Consider the following 18,551-nt stretch of genomic DNA (forward strand, 5'->3'; position numbering starts at 1 on the left):
TTTGTACCCAAAGAGTTTTCACAACACAAATGCCACAACCAAACCAATCCTGAAGCCAAGTTAGGCACAGCAGGGCAGCAATAAGAGTGGAAAATCTCCTTGCCCCTGGCAGAAGCTGTGACACCTCCATGTATTCAAGATCTCTGGAGCCAGGCACTGACCAAGGAGAGCTCAAGACCCTCACGCCATGGCTCTCCTGCATGCTGCCTGCTCACCTGTGAGGCCAGCATTCAGGTTGACAATCAGAGGGTTGTTTTTCCAGTCGAAGGTTGCCAGCAAGTCAAGGAGGCGCAGGAACCCCACTTGGGGAGAGCTGCAGGCAAGACAAAACAGTTCAACACTTGATGGCCTGGCAGCAAGAGAGGCTGTGCTTCAGGGCAACTTACTGATGCCCAGCTCACACACAGACCAAGGGATGTTTGTAGTGGGAAAGGGAAGTACAGGACAAGAGTGAGGAACTTCCCCTTCTCTGAATTCCCAGGGAAAATCCTTCCCCCTTGTTCCTCCCTCCCCAAGTGAAAGAAACCAGCAGAAAGTAAAACACTGCCCCTGGTTGCCCCATCCCCTGACGCCCACCCCACCCAGACTCCTGGGGTTGGAGCAAAGGGGAGGTGGAGAGAGATGCTTCCATCTCTTCAGCAGCTCTGAACACCAGCCAAGTTGCCACTGGGCCTCTTCCCCTGCAACACAACACACATGTCAAGCCAGACAGCTGGGAAAATGGGGCTCCTACTGGTAGGATATTTTAGGAGACAGGAAAGCATTCTAGGCATCAGGCTGTTACTCCGGATACTTTCAGGAAGGAAACTGGACCCTGAGTACAGGGCAGAGTAGCCTTTTGGCTCCACACAGAGCAAAACCACTCCCTTTAAGTTCAATTCACTCCCTCTGGGCCACATCCCATCCACCTGCCAGGGGTCAGCAAATAACTGGCCCCACAGGATTATTCATCAGATGACCTCTTGCCCTTCCCTCTGGAGTCCTCTCCAGGAGTAAGAGAGGTTGCAGCTCCTAGCAGCATCATAACATCCCTCCCAGGGAGCCCAGGAGCCCCAGTGTGCTGCTAGACACAATGCAGCCCTCGCCTCTGCTTCTCCTGGCCGTCATCCCCAGGGTGAGGTGTCCCACCAGTCCTCGAGAAGCCACAGGGACGCTTGATCCCATGCTTACCTGCTTCCCCACTTTCTTCACAGCACACAGGGTAGGGGAAGCCACAGCCCCACAGTGTCAAACATCACCATTTCCTCTGGCCAGCCACTCTCAACAGAACTTGAAACAGCACTGTGGCAGCACAGAGGGCTCATGCTCCCTGCTGTGCACACTCCCAGCACCTCCTGCCCTAGCAGCATCCCATCCCTCCATGTCAGGTAAGGAAAAAAGCATGAAATCCCCATCAGGCCAGCCTAGGCTCCTCATGCTCACCTGGGCGGTGTGAAAGGGGCTGGGTGGAGGAAGAGAAACGCCACAAGGAGATCCACACACTCCTCAGAGATGTTGTCACTAAGGAGCTGGGCGCTGACCCAGCGCTTGGCCAGCCGACAAGTGCTGCCAAAGACAGGGTGCTGCTGCTGGAGCCTGCAAGGAGAGAGACAAACCACTGCTTAACCCACACACCCCAGGACCCAAAAACAGCCTTCTGGCATTGGGCAAGACAGAGGAGAGGAGCAAAAATCTGCCAGGAACACATGCGCAGTATCACAGGCACAGGGCACTCTCTGCAGGTGTTAAGATTTTGGGGGAATAAAGAGAAAATGCTGCCACATGCTCCTCTCTAACCATGCTGCTCTTTGGCACTTCTCTCCCCACACCCATTACTTCAATATGACAACAGGGACAACTGGTGCTGCCCCCACCCAGACTTGTCCCTCCATCCTCCTGCAGAGTTCCTCACACGGTGGGCTGAAGGGCCACTTCCTACAGTGAGGTTCTCTCCTCATTATCACCTTCCAACATCCAAGGGCACCTCCACGTTGGCCTCCAGCCATGTCCCGTCCCATACCTTGGTCCCCCAGGCACCACCTGCCTCACCTACCCATGCAGGGAGCTGGTTAAATAGGGCAAATGCAACGTCTCCAGCTCCAACTGACGAGACTCCTCTGTGTCCTGGTACTTCAGCATCCCTTCTGGGGTGACCACTTCCTTCAAAATCAGGGTCTCCCGGTGGTAGGCTACTTGGAGACGGAAAACATAGCCATCCTGAGATGGGACCAGAACATGAAGTCAGGCTTGATGGTAGCATAACAGGCTAGTATGCTATGCTGCACCTCAGGAACACAACAGGAGCAACCTGGACTCATCACAGTCTCACCATGACCTTTCCTAAGCTCACCATCCAAATCTTGGTTTTCTCCAGTGGGACCACTGCCACAGCCCCCCACATGCCTCCCTGGTATCAAGTCATGTCTGGAGAAGGTCCCCATCATCCCCCTACCTTGTACACGTCAGTGTGGGTGACTGCAGGTCTGCAAACCAGCTGGTGCTGCTGCTGGAGGAGCTCAGCCAGCTGTAGGTGGAAAGCCGCCTTGATGCGCTTGATGGCTTCTTTGTCCTGTGGCCACTGGCCACTGCCTTCCATGTGGCAGACAACTGGGGGCAAAGGGACAGCAGGACACCAGTGAGCCCCATGCAGAAATGAGGTGTTGGATGGGGGTGGCTGCGACTAGAGGTTACAGCAAGAGAGCAGGAGGAGCTGGAGCTCTGCTCCTGCCTGCAGCACACCAATGCAGCAGTAACGGAGCCAGCATCACTGCCTGCTTCCGCTTCCTCCCACCAAATCATCTCCTACTCACATCTCTCCCCACTTACTCTTCAAAGGGGCTATGTAGGCTGGGCAGGGCTTCTCCTCCAAGGGAAGCAGCAAGTGCTTGGTCCTGATTCGGTTATAGGAGGAATAAATTGGCTTCATGGGAATGGGAGGGAAGACCTGGAGAGAACAACTATGGACTGAGAACAGGAAACACAAACTGTGGGGCACTGCACACCTCTTCACCCCAAACCTCCTGCCCCAGCAAAGCCCTCCAGCACAGAGGGCTTAGCCAACTTGTGCACAGCCAGCCTGAGGGACAGGGCAACAAAGAACAGGGACCACATCGCCTCACCCCACAGGCTCTCAAGAGCCACAAAAGCAGAGAGTGACTAATTCTCTGAGTTCCCCCCTCATGCCAGGGCATCCCCCCAGCTCCCTGCAGACTCCCAGGCATGGGCCATGCCTAGGGATACTCACATCCGTGTACCGGAGGGCCGGATGGACACCCTGCACGGCTGTCACCGTCAGCGGCAGCCCCTTCAGGTTCCAAAGCTTGCGGCTCAGGTCGTCGTAGGAGCAGACAACGCTGACCATGGCCTCCTCACCTGTACCCGGCACCTGCGGACACACAGCAGCCCTCTCCATTCCTGCCTGGGCAGACACCTCACCTCCCTCTCAGACTGGCACTGCAGCCAAACTCCAAGGAGCCAGCACTGCCACCCCAGGGAACAGCTTCTGGCAAGAGTGCTAAGAAAAACAGGGAGGTGAGAGAGAGGGGGAAGACAAGGGCAAGACTGTCTGCAGCTCCCCAGCCACAGGCATCCTAGAGGCTGCATTTCAAGTGGCAAGTGAAATTATTTCCTGTGCAAGACATTATGGCAGCGCCAGGAGCTGTACTGCCAGCATTCTCCCCAGGAAGGGAGAAACTAAGAGTGATTTGGGAATGAAGAGATCACAAACTGGCAAAACAAGAGCTCTGCTAGTGCCTCCCCATGTTACTGTGATGCCAATAGAGGCAGCAGTGAACAAAAAAACTGCACCGACTACATCCTTAGCCAAGACAGAGCTGTGAAGCATGGCAAAAGCAAAGACAGAAAATATCCAGAGCATTGTGGCAGCTCTGGGGAAGACAGATGAGAAGCACCAAAAGAAGAAGTGCTGCTGCCCTTGCTGCTTCCATCTTCCCAGAGCACAGACAGGAGCAGACATCACTGGCGCCAAACCACTCAGCTCAGATGCATTGAGCTGCATGCATCCAGCCAGGCTGGGCCTTCCAACAGAGCAGCAGCACCCTCTGCGGGGTGCACCACGAATGACAAACCCCGGCCCTGCCTGTCTCTACAGCTGGCTGCACCATGCATCTTCCATCATCCCTTGACCACTGCAAGCTCCCTGGCCTGCCTGCACACAACTGGAGGAGCAGAGACAGACACCCCTATCCACCACTCCTCACACAACAGAGTTTCTCCTTCATTCCTCAATGACTGGCAACAATCAGACTTCTAAATGCCCCTCAGGCTCCAGGAAAGTGCATCCCCTCTCAGCGTGGGGTTTATCAGCCCTGCTCACGCCCAACTAGCTTGCAGGGACAGAGTGCACACAGATTTTGCTGCCTCACCACACAACAGGCTGTACAAACTAACATCTGATCCCAAATGTGACATGCAGCTCTGCCCAGACTGCAACTAGTCCTGGCACAGAAGATTCTTTCTATCAGATTTGCTTTCCTCTGCTCTTAAAAGGGCAAAAGGAAACAACCTTCTCCATCCAACAACAGGTAAAAAGCTGGTTTTACCAAAGACTAGCAAAATGGTGCCAAAGTGCTCATGGTTCATCTCCAGTCTTTAATTTTACAAGCTGGAGAGCAGAAGTAGGGAGAGGGACATTCCTCAGCTCTAAGATGCATATCTTCTGTCTCAAACTGACATTTCTTTGTTTCAGCTGCACATTCAGCTGGAGCACTAGGGAGGGCTTTGGTGGGCATGATCTAGCACTCTTCACCATGATAGGCAAGATCCTTCTGGACTTCCAGCTGCAAGGTTCAGCCAGAGGAGCACAGCAAGACAGTGATATATCCTCAGATTATGTGGACATAGCGGACACAAGCAGAGAGAGACCAGTGGGATGCTTGTAAGGGAAAATAGGGTGTGGGGGCTGTGTTTGAGCAAGAGGACTTCAGCAGCTATGCCTTGGTTGGCATGAAAGGCTTGGCAGATCCGAGGAGAGCACCATGCTGCCCAACGAAGCATTGGCAGGTAGGAATTTTCACTGCCCTTGCTACCTTCTCTTGGTAACCACACACCTGGCTGAGGGCCACAAAGCTAAAATGACCTCCTTGTAGCCCTCCCTATACCTCCTTTCCTTGAGAATACTAGAGCCCCACTGGAGGAACAACCATACCTCTTGCCCAGTCCTGATCACAGACTCCAGCAGGGCTCCCATGTAGCAGATGGAGGATTCGGGAATGTCTGCATGACTACATGGAAGAAAACAACAGAAAATTAGTTATGACATGCCAACCCACCCATCCTGACACTACATGATGTGCCCATAGGCAAGGGTCAGTCCAAGGATGAGGAACCCCTCCATACAGGAAGGTCATGGTGAGAAGACCAATCTCTGTATGTTTCTCCCACGTCCAGGTTATCCATACAAAGCGGCCCAGAAACTCATGCATCTTCACAGGATTCAAAGTCACCAATGTATGACCTTTCCTCACAAGACCCCTCCTTGAGTCAGGATAAAGAGGCCCAGGCAACCCCTTCATCCTGTGCAAGAGGGTCTCTTTTTTGACAGAAGGTATGAACGGCTAAAGGGAGGCTTTCCAACGCTGTAGGGAAACACAGCCTTGTGAACCATTACAGGATTTCATGAAACATCCTGCAAAGTCCAGACAGCTTCTCTTCCAGCACTGCCAACAGTTAGTGTCCCAACATCCCACCTGCATGCAAGGGCAAGACCATGCTGCCTCCCTGACCTTAGCATTACCATCAGCAGAAGCTACAGCACCATGTGCTTGCCCTCCCCAAGTCTTGGTGGGCATCAGGACAACTGAAATGACTTCCAGACTTCACATAGCCAAAATGACACATAATGTGCTGCAAAGCTGACAATGGGGTTACCAGGGACATGGCACGAGCCAGTAGAACAGCAGTGACCCACACAGAGCTGTGGGTCCCCCAGCCTCGGCTGCTGCTCGGTGTGACTTACAGCTTCAGCAGATGCTTGATGATCTGCTCAGGAATGAGGCGTTTCTGGCAGACTGTGTCTGCCTCCCACACCACTGCCTCGCAGATGCTGCCATCCTGGAACCGCCGCAGCTCTGATTTCTCCCCCCAGAAGGTCCGGAAGTCCAGAGCCTGTGGGGGTACATTGGCCAAGCCAGGACAGGGACAGAGGTCACCACTAGGGCCAGCTGAACCACTCCCGTGACCATCAGCCAGCTCCACAGCCACCTGCAACCACAGCATGACACCAGCTCTGCTACACCCTACTCGGCACAAGCAAGGCTCCCCTCACCTCAGGGTGATCGGCCTGTGGTCCCTTCTCCAGTAAGCTGGCAGCAAACTCAGGGACAAACAGGAGTCCAAACATCAGGGGCCCAACATCTTTGTGTTTTGGGGGCTCAGCATCAATCGGCCACTGTGGGAAAATGGGGAACATGAGGCAGAAGGAGATGAGGTTGCTGGAGCAGCAGCTGCTTGGATACTGAGCTGTTAGATGAACCTCCTGCTACATGCTCTCAGGTGCACCGACAAGCATGGGCAAGGAAAGCCTCATTTAATTGGTCTCCCTGATGAGAAAACCAGCCGTCTTCACCCTGCCCCATTACTGGGCCAGGACTTCTGCCCAGACCAAGCCTCCCAGTTGCACCCCACATCCCAGTGAAGGACCTCAGGTCCTGTATTCCCCACAAAGGGGACAGGCCTGTCTCCTCTCCCAGTGATCAAAGATCCCCTCCCCATTCCCTGCAGCGCCACGAGGGACACACGAGACCCCCATGTGCTGTAAAGGATGCAGTGTCACTGCCGAGCTGCATTACCTCGGGGATCTCAGGCAAGGAATGAGCCACAAGCAGCGCTCTCCTGGCCAGCCCACGGGCCAGCAGTGACACAATGAAGGGAAGGGCTGCAGCCACGTAGTTCCCACCCCTATCCATCAGCTCATTCAGCAGTTGCATCTTCTTGCAGGCACCCTGCAGCTTGGAGACATGTTTCAGGCTACAAGAGAAAGAAATAAGCTGGTCACCCACCTCTGCCACCAAATCCTTTCTGAGATATATGCTAGAGGATGGATAAGTGGTGAGCTGAGGGTCCTGGTGCAGGATGGAGGCTACAAGAAGCACTGCACTTTGGCATCTCAGGATGCACCACAGAAGATGCTGGTTCTTGAGACAGTCACCACTTCCAAAGGCTAAAGCACTGCCCTCCTCCTCGGGGGAAGCTCTCTAGACAGTAAAAGCAGAATGGCCAAATGCAAGAGGCACCATCATCTACCTCAGAGCTAGCAGGGCCACCTCCCACCACCCCAATCCAAAGTCAAAAGCAGTCTGAACAGGCACCTCAGCATTACCCCACCAGCACAGCAAGACTCACTGGAAGACATGGTCAAAGGTTCTGAGCATGGGCTTTGCAGTCATGAGCAGCACCTGAAAGCCATCCACCATCCGATCATCCAGGATTTCCATGGAGCGCTTGGCTTCGAACTGGACCTGAGCAAGGAGACAAGACAGAAGAGCATGAATGGGAGTGCAGAAAGAAAGCAAATACCTCCAGCAGTGGTCACCAACGCTCCCCCATCAACCACAGACACCCCAGCTCCATGGTCACCAGGAGACCTGGTCCCAGACAGCCTCTGTTCTCAGCATGAAGTTGAGTCACCAACAGCTGTTGCTGCTGGCCAGACAGTCCTTCCTTGATATCCCTGCCATCAGGGTGGGGTTTTTTTCTGCTCCTAAACAGTTACTTCTGTCAAACAGCTCCTTGGCTTCACCCTAAGGTGCCCACAGAGAGGAAAACAACTTTCCCCCACCATTCAAGCAAGACAGGTAAGGCATCTGTAGGAAAATAATGAAAGATTGGCAAGGAGGATTGTAAACACACTCAAGTGACTTGCAGCTGGGGTGTCAAAAAACACATATAGCACACTAATCATTTAGTCTTGTGTGCTTGACAAGTAGAACGTCTGTGTTGAGGTAACAAGAATAAATTTACTTTTCGCATTTCATCTGTGGTTTTGTGGTTATTCCTGCATCCTGTCTGTGTCAGGTCACACAACATCCAAGTCTCAAAATTCACTTCTGAGCTTCAAAGCTGGATGTTAAAAGCTTAAAAAGCAACACTGAATCCCCTCCCCACATCCAACATCCTCCTCCAAGACATCTAACCACCCTCTGCCTGCCTCAGCACACTCCTAAGACAGCATCTCAGGCTGCCATCACAACCTGCTCGGTACCTGGTGGTATTTGCTGGCAGTCATATCAGCACAGAGGTTCACCAGCCCAGAGGGATCCACAAAGACCACTTCAAACGCCTGGTGGAAGTCATCCAGGTCAGGCTGGAAGAGCAAACACAGTCTTTATGCCACAGTGCAGCACAGACATCAGGGCAACACCACCCTGTTGCCATTTGACACCCCTGTAACAGGCACATCACTGCCCAGGCAGTGCTGGCAGCACAGCCAGACATAGGCACAAGCCTCAGCAGAGAGCTGCTTACCAGGGAGGCATCTGCATCCTTCACCAGGCTGATCCCTGTCACGCTCAGGTCAGTGGTGGCTGTGGGCAGACAGGAAGGAGCAAGTCACAGCACCTTCCACATCTCTTCCACTGGTGACAGTGGTATCTGAGTGTCAATACCACCATGATCTCACAACATTAGCGGGGCTATAAAGCAATGCTGACCTCTGCCTTGTGATGGGACCTACCCACTCCTCTGCCAGCTGCTCCATCCAGACCTGCTCTGCTGCGCATACCCTCCTGTCCATCCCACCCACAGGGTCTCAGCATTAGAGAGAAAAAAGCAAAAATTCCCCCTTCCCGCACTGTGTTGAGACTTCATGCAGAGGGTCTGATGACACTAGCCTTTTCCTACTCAGGGAGGCTCCTGGAAACTCACCCAGGAACTGCAGGGTGCTCCTCAGCACCTGGTACCCACTCATCATCTTGACAATCTTGCGTTTCATCAGCAGATAGGCAACCAGCATGGAGGCCAAGAAGCCGCTGAAGCTACCCAAGCCCTGTGAAAACAGAGGGCTGAGTCAATGAGAGCTCAACAAGGCACCATGAACCCCAGAGCCCACCCCACAACTGCTTCTGTCCTCTGTCACCACCACCGGGGCATCCTCCAAGCCCCAACCCCACCAGGAAGACACTGGACCAAAGCTCTGTATGATGAGCAGAGATATGGATCCCCTTGCAGGAAGGCAACTCCTGAAAGTTCTTTGGGAAATGGGATGAAATCCCAAAAGGAAAAAAAAAAATCATTGCATCATCCCAGGATCTCAAAAAAGCACAACTGTCTGGTACACATAGACTCACTGCAACCTACAGGATAGGATAGAGGTCCTTGAAACCTGGCACAGCTCAAACCAGAGTCATAAGCCCACCACACCACCCACAAAGACCAAAACACCACCTTTCCACGTCTAGGGAGGGAGAGCAGGCCAAAGGCAGGGTAGTCAGGCAAGCAGAACCTGCCCTGTCCCCTGGCACAGGACATACCTTGCTGAGCTGCCGCTGGTTCAGCCAAACTTTGAGAAGGGCCAGGCCATCCTTCATGCCTGGAAAGTCAGTGGCTGCACTAGACAAGAATTGCAGGTGGGACAGCAGCACCGTGTCACAGAGGATGGAGTTGTTGTAGTGAGGGGTTGGGGGCTCAGTGGCTCCTGTGGGGGGAGATGACAGCACATTTGACCCAACCACAAACCTCCTGTTCACAGAAAAGGGCTGCAGCAAACTCACCTCCAGACACGGGGTGCAGTCTCTGTCTGAATTAAGCAGCCTCACGTTCGCCTAGTCCCAGGCCCTACCTTCTTTGGGTGTGCTCTGCTCCATGAACCAGGCTGTCCGAACGTTGTTCTTGCTGGGATAGAAGCGGATGGGTTTGAAGAGACCTGGGGCAGGACAGGCGTGGAGTCGGACAGTGACCATCTTCTCATCCTTGCCTATAAGGACCAGGGGGTAGATGTGCAGGAAGAAGAGATGTCAGAGACCACCTGAGAAAATAGGGAGCATCCCCACCTTGGGGAAAGTAAAAAGCTCCTTCCCAGCAGAGCTCAGCAGCAATGGAAATCATCTCAGAGCACAGAGTGACCACATCCCAGAGCCAGCAGTAACCGTGAGGTCACACTGCTCATGTTCAAGTCCCATCTTCACCCCCACTGGCCAGTCTGGTGCCCCAGCACTCTCCTGCCTGCCCTGACCTTGCCACACAACTGCCTGTGCCACACTCAAACCTGCTATCGCCTGGGGTCCAGAGAAAAAAGCAGCCCAGCAGCCCATGCCATCTCAGAGAAGAGCCAGGCCATGCACAGCTGCTCAGGGAAGGCAAGAGGATGGCAGGGAAAGCAGGAAGGACAGTACGAGACACAGACATGTTTTTGTATGGTCTGCTTTACTCCCTGAAGTACCTACAGGGTTGGAAAGCCAGCAAGGCCAAGGATGGGGAGCCCAGCCAAGATGCAGAGAGGGACTGGGGAGAGGAAGAGACTTTGAAAACAAGGCTGTGTGCGGAGAGAGAGGACAACTGGGAACACTGAAACACCAAAATTTATCACCAACTGTGCTGCCAGCCACAGGCTGACCCCTTTCCAAAGGGCCTGTTATATGGTATAAGACTACCACCACCACCCTCCACCTAACGCCAGTGCCCACTGACACCCCATGCCAGAGCAAGGCTCAAGCACTACCTTGAGGTCTCAGGAGCAGGATGGGTTTGAGATGGTTGCTGTTCATATAGGCAAACTTGACACTCCCAAAGAGCTTCTTCTTAGAAAAGTGATGGGCAATGTGGGCCAGGTACAGAGCTCTCTTCCGGTGGTAGCGCTGGTTCAGATTGTCTTTGTCCTGGAAGATTTCCTGGGAAAAGAAGGACATGGCAATCTCACCTCACCTGCCTGCATTGCCTAGTTCAGCCCACGGCACTACATCACCCACCACTCTCCCTGGCCCCACAGGCAGCCCTATCTCAGCTGTGTGGCTACAGCCCCAAGGGGCTCCAAGTCGGTCAGTGTTTTGCCAGTTATCAGGCCTAGCATAAAGGACACAGCCAGCATAAAGATGAACCAATAGCCAAACTGTATTTGATACAAAAGGGTCAGTACATGGGTGAGCGCTGGGGGTACAAACAAGTCAGTCAGATTATACATAATCGACATCAATCCCACTGACTCCAATAACGACACCACACAACCAACAGTGGGTGGAATAAATGGTGAGATGCAGTCTCCCATAGAAGGGACGGGAGACAACTGAGTCAACAAGCCAAACACATCAGACCAAGGAAGCCACATACTGAATCTCTACACAGCCCACGTTTACAAAAGCCAGACCTGACTGGAGCCCAGTCCCAGGGAGGCAGGAGGTCCTTCCCCAACAGGGAACTCTGCACAGGGCATCCACCTCACAGACAAAAACTCCCAACTCTCTGCACGTCGTCCCGGCTTTTATCCCTCAGTGGGACACCTGACCTTTGCTTACTTAATGCAGACCCCTGGGGCTCATTTACCCAATGGCTCTGTCTGCCAGGCCAGCCGCACCCTGGAGGGAAGCCTAAAGGCAAACTCACCCCCCCTTTGGGAAGGGCTGTGGGAATCACCCACATGTCAACCTTAATTTGGGGCTTGGGGTTGAAACCCCAGCATTTCAGTCAGGACCACTACCCTGCTGCTGGCTCACCAGCTCTAGGATCACAGGAGACAGAGAGACATGCAGCTAAACAGTGTGTTGTTTCATCTCAAACCCAGTTAGAGCACATCTGGGCAGGAAGGGGAGGGAGCTCTAGGGGGGTAACAGCCTGCAGACATCAACCTCCCTGTAACACAGTCTTGGGAACTGGAGCAGAAGTGCAGTGGGGTTCAAAGTTGAACAACATCTGTCTTCACACCCGTGTGGAAGAGGTTCAGCCCAGAGAGAGAAGGAAGATTCTCATGTGGAGGTAAAATCAAAGCAGCAGCAAGCTCTGGTAGAGCAAGCAGTGAGACCACACTCCTCATCTCCTCATGAGAATCACCACACTGCACATCCAGATGCGGTAACCTCATTCAGGAATGGAAAGGATAAGGTGGGAGCTCTGGGGGACAGGAGGGGAGAGGGCTCAGCCAGGCCCCAGGCAACTCAGGAGCAGGCATGGCCAGACTCACCCGCGGCATGGTCACCGCCATATCCACATTGATCTCCGGCTTAATGCAGGTGCCCAGCAGGTAGCTGCCCACCACCTTCAGCTCGGTTGGGGGCACAAAGCGGAACCTCCCCTTCACACTGAATGGCACCTGCAGGAACGGGACCTTCACACCCTTGGGGAGCCAGGCCTGGTCAGTGAGCTAGGAACAGATGGGACACAAAAAAAAAAAAAAATCACTCTAAGCACTACCAACAGCAGATGTGCAGGGACCAGGACCCCTCTCCCCATACAGCTGCAGGTGCTGGCACCCAGGGCTTGGAGACAGAGTGTTATCCTCTCCCCTCCAAGATAAAGCAAAGTTATATTTTTTCAGTCCCTAAGGGATACAGTCCATAAGGACCACTGCTTGCACAGTAACAGCAGAGCCTGCTCCATGCAGGGCTCTTGCCACCATCTCCTCCATCCCCCTGGACCGTACTTCAGTTTCTGGGGTCTCTGGGATGGCACTCAGCAGGCTGTTAATTTCATGGAGGAAAGCATCAATCTTCTTCTTCTTTGTCTCCTTCAATGTCACCTCTTTCAGAAGCTCTTCGATCTGCAGGGGGAAAAGGGAACATCAAAGGCAGTTGCAACACCAGAATTGCCCCTACCCTTTACCTTGTCCTCCAGCATCAACCACGAGCCTGGTGAAGAGGGCAGCAGGTTTGCTGAGGAAAACACCTGTGCCTCTCCACAAACCCTGCCTGGAGCTGGGAGTCCAGTCAGTCCACAGGCAGAAGGACAACACAGATCCTGACATCTCCTGTGAAGGGCTGGATGGCAATCAACTCCATCCCACCAACTTCTGTGTGAGGTCCAGCCACAAAGAACTGGTGTGATTCACAGAGGCACAGCTCTCAGACAGGCTTTTTGCACGACAGAGTATCAGCTGCAGGAAACAACAGTGCAGGTTCACACCACGAACCAGGCCCTAGAGATCCTGCCACCAACACCAGCAGGTGGCCAGATCAAAGCCGCTCCTCACCAACATTAAAATGTTACCACCAGGAGCCATCTAGTCACCAGCCTGACCTCACCCTAACACAGACAGCTAGCTTTACCAGGACATAAAAAAATCCTCCTGCCCCATCCAGAAGCTCGCCAAAGAGCAGCTTTGTTCCTCCCCTAGAAAGCAACAGATCTCCACAGCGAGGGATGCAATGGTTGCACTTCCACCGTACTGAAGTTAAGTGCTGGAGGGATTCAATTTTAATGGTGTAGAAGACACCCAGCGCCTGGCGCAGGGCAGTAATAGGAATTACTGTGGAAGCATCCGTAATACGCTGGGGGCGTTGTAAAGCCTGTGCCTTCTGTCCCTGCCCCGTCCGTGCCGAGCTCCTGCAGCAGCGGCCGCTGCCTAGATTTACCGGGTCAGAAGGGCTCAGGGGCCTGCCAGCGCCCGGGGGTCTTTTTCCCAGGCGGTTCCTGGGAAGCTTGGGGTCCGGGGTCCCGCTGCTCCTCCCCTCCCTCTCCAGTTTTGCCCCCAGCGGAGCAGAGAGCAGCCAACGGCGGCTCCCCGGACCGGCGGGCCCCCCGGCTGACCTGCAGGCGGAGCAGGCTGGAGTGGAAGAGGTCCTCCGTCTCCTTCAGCTGGCTCAGCTCCTCGCTGGTCGGCGGCTTGTAGAGCTCGGCCCGGCTCAGCTTCGCCGGCTGGAGGACGCCGGCCCCGGCCGGGGCGGCCCTCTTCCCGCCACGCGCCGCGCCCCTGGCGGGGGACTCTCGGCCCTGCGCGGAGCCCTGCAAGGAGAAGACAGCACGGCTCGACCCACAGTCCCGCCGCAGGCGCCCTGGGGGCGCCGATCCCCCCTCCCTGAAGCCGCCGCCGCCGCCTCCTCACCGCCATGTCCGCCACCGCCACACGCGCGCGGACCCTGTCACCACGTGCGGCGCCACACACCCTGCTGGCCGCGGAACGCCGCTCCCCATTGGCCGTCGCGTACCAGCGCAGGGCTCCTATTGGCCTCGCCGGCTATGCCCCGCCCTCCTGCCCACGGGGACGAGCTCTCTTGAGCAGGGCTGAGGGGTGGGTGTGTGCTTCCTCGCTTTACGGCAGGTCGCGCTGGGAGCGGCGTGTTTCGCATCAGTTGCGGGTGGTTGACGGCAGCACAGGTCCTCCCTGCACGGCGAGGCGGCGGCGGTGGTGTCGGGGGGCGTGTCTCCCTGGGGTGGGTGTCCCTGCCCTCCGGTCTCATCGCGGGGTACGGACCCAGGGTTGCCCCACTAAGGTGCCCCGTTTTGCCCCGCAGGCCGTTGGCTGGGCCCTCCCGACCGCCTTGGACCTCCCCCTCCCTTGGCTGGGGTGGAGCCCGGAGCCGGACCCGCTGGCTGTCCAGGGCCAGATGGGCTGTAACCCAAATTCACAGCCTTTAACCCAAAACTGTCGGGGCAGCTCGTTGTGGTTTTGCGTCCAGGCTGACCGCAGGTGGGTGCCACAAGCCGGTTCGGCCTGCAGGACAGCATTACCCCGCTGGCCGGGTCCTACCTGCGGTGCCTCTTGGGGACCCTGATTTCAGCAGGACCACATTCTTAACATCGTGTTCAAAAGGGACCTGAAAATAATGAGGGAGGCGGAGATGTAGTATATCAGGGGTTAATAAACATACCAGACTCCAGTTTTCAGTCTGGTGTGACTTTCTATCTAGACAAGGAGAAAATTTAGGGTTGTTTGGGGCTAGGTGAGTAACCAGGGCATGGTCTGAGCTCAGAGCAGCTGATGCCAGCTGTATATGTACACATAGTAAAATAAGGTGCAGTTTGCACAATATGCACGATTCTGGCAAACAGTTGGCAAATCATCCCTCTCCCGTTTTGAGCCTCAGGTGGCTCAGCAGTGGAGCTGCATGTGCCTTCTGGCATGAGGATTTTAGAACAACCCTGAATTACTTGCTGTTTTCAAGACACATTATGTCCTGCATGCAGAAAAGAACTTTTATTTTTCCAAGGCAGCCAGGCTGCAAGCGGCACGGTCGAGTTGATCCTGGGTAGGGTGAGTGTGGAACTGCCTATATGCTGCAGAGCCGGGCTCTCGTGCTTCATGATTAATGAGGGTGGACATCCCGTACGTGACCTGCAGAGAGCTGATGTGGCAGGCTGACCCAGCTTGGCCAGCTCCCACAGGGGCTGGCACAGGCACTGGGAGCAGGGCTGGGCCAGCAGCAGCCTGTGTGCTGGTTACCAGAGCGGGAGAAATATCCCCTTTATATATGCCTTTACAGAAGCAACTCCAAACCCAAGGTCTGACCAGATTTGGGTTGTCAGGTATTTAAAAGCCCAATCCTTGGGTGGCTCTGAACAGGAGGTCACAGATTTGGGGCTCAAATAATTTTAGTTCAGTTTCCAGCTCTTTTGCTGATTTTTGTGTAACTGTAGATAGCTTTTCCCATGAAACAGGGATGTTTTGACTCCAGTGGGACTGTCCTCATTTAGAAGGACTCTACTCTGGGGCAACATCCCAGCCAGGAATGTGTAATCACTATGTTAGATCCGAATTCTCCCTGAACCCTGGCCACCTGCAATTCAGGTTTTTTCCTGCACTGTGGGAACACTATACGCAGGATCTCTTCAAGAGTAAGTGTGTAGGCATGTTAAGACAGAGAGTAGAAGATCATGTATCCATTCTGAAGGTAAATGTAGGGGTTCACAAAACTCCCCAGTGAATTGGGCTAAGCTCTGTCCCCAGCACAGGCCCCCTAAGCCAAATCAGCCCACAGTTCATGGGCTGTGCTTGTGGGAAATACAATCAAGTTTTGGGAAAATCCAGCAGGTTTGGGGGAAAAATGAGCAGGCTGGGTGTTGGAGAGAAAAAACAACAAGCTGGGAGTTCAGAGGATGTTTCCCTCTGCCCTGCAGGCCTTTGCTGCATCTGGCTTATGATGGAGTGGGGCAGGCTCTCACCCTTACCTCTGCTAGGGAAAGTAGAGCAATGCCACGTCTGCGGGTGCCCATGGCTCCCCCCAGCTTCCACCCTGCAGAGCTCGTTTCCACACACTGCGCAGTGTCTCTGCCATGGAAATCCCAGTGCCGGCTCCTGCTTGAAGCCAGTCATCGTTTCTTTTCCCATAAAAGGCTGAAAGGCTGGCATCAGCCTGTGTGTTGCCTGACCTGCTCCTAGCTGGGCACCATCAGCAGCTGCATTGCCAGGAACCTCCTCAAGCCTCCCATACCTGGTATTTAACAATGTCCATGGAGAACAACCCTGCTGAAAGCCAGGTCTGAGCCTTGTGTCAGTCAGGGGACTGGGACTGCTCCAGGTGGGCATTTGGGTCCCACTTTCCAAGGGAAGTGTCCCAAGAGTCGGGCTGGCCTGCTGTTGTACTTGAGGACCACCCTCTGCATGCAAATGGTTGCAGTGGGGATGTGCGAGACAGCTGTAGGTATGAGCCCAGACTGCTGGCCCCTGCTACTGCTTATTGCAGCTCCTGCCTGGCTGCTGCATCACAGACTCTCAATCTCAGCCACCAGCAGCAACATCCCCAGCCCTCTCCAGAGCATGTCAGGAGAGGGTTTTTGCTCATTGTAACCTCTGAATCGCTTCTTCCTTCATCTTGGCGGCTGAGTTGGGTCCGGTAGGCTGCCCCTTGAGGCAGGGAGATGAAAGCCCTTCATCCATCTGCACCCATGCACACGCTGCCCCACACTCCCTTGCACACCAAGATTGCCCCCAAAATTGACCTCCAGTTAGCGTAGACATTCAACTCCTGGCTGGTTTTGCAAGTAATTCTTGTGCACAGCCCCAGTGACTTCGCTGAGTATGAATTACAGCATCAGCTTCTAACTCAGGAGAAATTTATCCTACATGTTCCCAAAAGAAACAGCTCGTTGGCTGGAGGAGCTCCCATTCCTACCCCTTCCCTCCTGCCCCCGCTGGAGCCACGACTCCTGTGCTCCAGCTCTGCAGCTCTTCCCCTTCCGTCCTCACTGTGCCACGCTGCTCCCTGAGACGTGATTCACTGCCCAATGCCTCCGGGTGCTGTGGGCATACCTGCCATGTCAGGCTCCCCTCTGATTTAAGGCAAGGGTAATTGCAGCCTTGCGAAGCATTTTTAGGAAGGCTGGGAAAACCGGTTTGGTCATCCCTGGCCCCAAGGTCACGTCCCTGTGCTACTTGAGAGTGATGGGGGAGGAAGGACCCTCTCAGTTGGGGAATAAATGGCAGGTCCACAGTGGGTCACTGGCGTCCTCACTATGCAAACCCCTCAGCACCCCCCTTGGCCCCTGCCATCCCCTGGATGGGGTGTAATGCCCGGTCAGAGTGACAGAAGGGGCTTAAGGCCTCCCCAGCCTCCTACCCCCCAGCACTCTGTGTCCCCCCACTTCCAGGCTCAAACCCTCAACCCATAGCCTCCAGGGCAGGGCACGTGCACAGGCATGCACACATCCACCGATACACACGCATATGTGCATGTACGCACAAACACACACATACTTACACACACAAAGCTGCACACGCTCATGCACACACACATATGTACACACCACACACATATTGCTCTAGACACACAAGCACATAAACGCATGCCCACACGTATTCATGCATAAACACACACAAAAATACAAACTTACACACATATACATACACATGTATATATGAACACGTACATATACACACAGGCACATATGCACACACACCCCTACACATGCACACACACATACATGTGCACATACATACTCTTGCATACGTATGTGAGGACTTACGTACATATGCAAACACAAAATACAGATGTACACACATGCTTGTTCATACATGTGAACCTACACACTCACACCTACAGACACATGCACTCATGCACACACAGCTGCAGGAAGAAGCTGCCGGGTCTGATGGAGCCAGGGGGGCCTGGGGTGCATTGGGGCATGGGGGGACGAGGGGGGCCAGGGCAGGTTGACTCCTGAATGTGACACTCCAGGGCATCCAGGCAGCATGACCAGCCCTGCTGTGGGGAGCAGGACCGGTCACATCTTTCCCAGGAGAGGTTATTTAATAAAGTATTTCAGCACCTATTTCATTTTAGTGAGTCATTAATTACAACCCGTCCTACAGTGCTAATACTAATACTACTAATAAAAAAATACAGATTTACAGCATTCCACACCCCATGCCCACCTTCGCGAGCATCACACACCTCCGACCATCCCACCTTGCCCAAAGAGCTGCAGCATGGCCCTGGCTGCCCGACAGCTGCCAGGCTCCCACTTCCAGCCACACTTCAACCCCACCACCTGGAAATCCCTGGGAAATTGGAGTAATCCTTCCCCTGGCTCTGTCCCCCAGAATCCAGGGTCTCCTAGCTCAGGTAAAGCCCTGCCCAGACGATTTCTCGCTGAGGGTGAGCATCCCCAAGTTCTGTGTACCGGCATCTTCCTGGCGTGGCATCCCAGAGCTCCTGCTTTCCTGAGAGGTGCAGAGGGACAGCAAGCCGGCATCA

At 54.3% G+C, this 18,551-nt stretch overlaps 1 protein-coding gene across 2 annotated transcripts in view; it reads right to left on the bottom strand.

Moving 5' to 3' along the window:
* Positions 1 to 14,223, bottom strand: part of NOL6 (nucleolar protein 6) — a 29,753-nt gene extending 15,530 nt beyond the window's left edge. Inside the window, exons 1-21 of one of the 2 annotated variants that reach the window (XM_074932205.1) lie at positions 14,067 to 14,223; positions 13,669 to 13,863; positions 12,566 to 12,682; positions 12,107 to 12,286; positions 10,655 to 10,823; positions 9,776 to 9,910; positions 9,468 to 9,631; positions 8,863 to 8,983; positions 8,464 to 8,522; positions 8,201 to 8,302; positions 7,342 to 7,457; positions 6,789 to 6,966; positions 6,266 to 6,388; positions 5,957 to 6,105; positions 5,147 to 5,222; positions 3,224 to 3,364; positions 2,806 to 2,923; positions 2,432 to 2,586; positions 2,033 to 2,196; positions 1,423 to 1,575; positions 216 to 313 (exon numbers count right to left, since the gene is read on the bottom strand). In XM_074932205.1, coding sequence (XP_074788306.1) covers positions 216 to 313; positions 1,423 to 1,575; positions 2,033 to 2,196; positions 2,432 to 2,586; positions 2,806 to 2,923; positions 3,224 to 3,364; positions 5,147 to 5,222; positions 5,957 to 6,105; positions 6,266 to 6,388; positions 6,789 to 6,966; positions 7,342 to 7,457; positions 8,201 to 8,302; positions 8,464 to 8,522; positions 8,863 to 8,983; positions 9,468 to 9,631; positions 9,776 to 9,910; positions 10,655 to 10,823; positions 12,107 to 12,286; positions 12,566 to 12,682; positions 13,669 to 13,863; positions 14,067 to 14,207 — 2,854 coding nt within the window. In that variant the 5' untranslated portion in view covers positions 14,208 to 14,223. Of the gene's footprint in view, positions 1 to 215; positions 314 to 1,422; positions 1,576 to 2,032; positions 2,197 to 2,431; positions 2,587 to 2,805; positions 2,924 to 3,223; positions 3,365 to 5,146; positions 5,223 to 5,956; positions 6,106 to 6,265; positions 6,389 to 6,788; positions 6,967 to 7,341; positions 7,458 to 8,200; positions 8,303 to 8,463; positions 8,523 to 8,862; positions 8,984 to 9,467; positions 9,632 to 9,775; positions 9,911 to 10,654; positions 10,824 to 12,106; positions 12,287 to 12,565; positions 12,683 to 13,668; positions 13,864 to 13,963; positions 14,021 to 14,066 lie in introns of those variants that run through there. The other variant, XM_074932206.1, reaches the window with a different exon arrangement.
* Positions 14,224 to 18,551: the final 4,328 nt, after the last annotated feature.

Source organism: Athene noctua, chromosome Z (assembly GCF_965140245.1).
Source record: "Athene noctua chromosome Z, bAthNoc1.hap1.1, whole genome shotgun sequence".
NCBI classification, from domain to species: domain Eukaryota; kingdom Metazoa; phylum Chordata; class Aves; order Strigiformes; family Strigidae; genus Athene; species Athene noctua.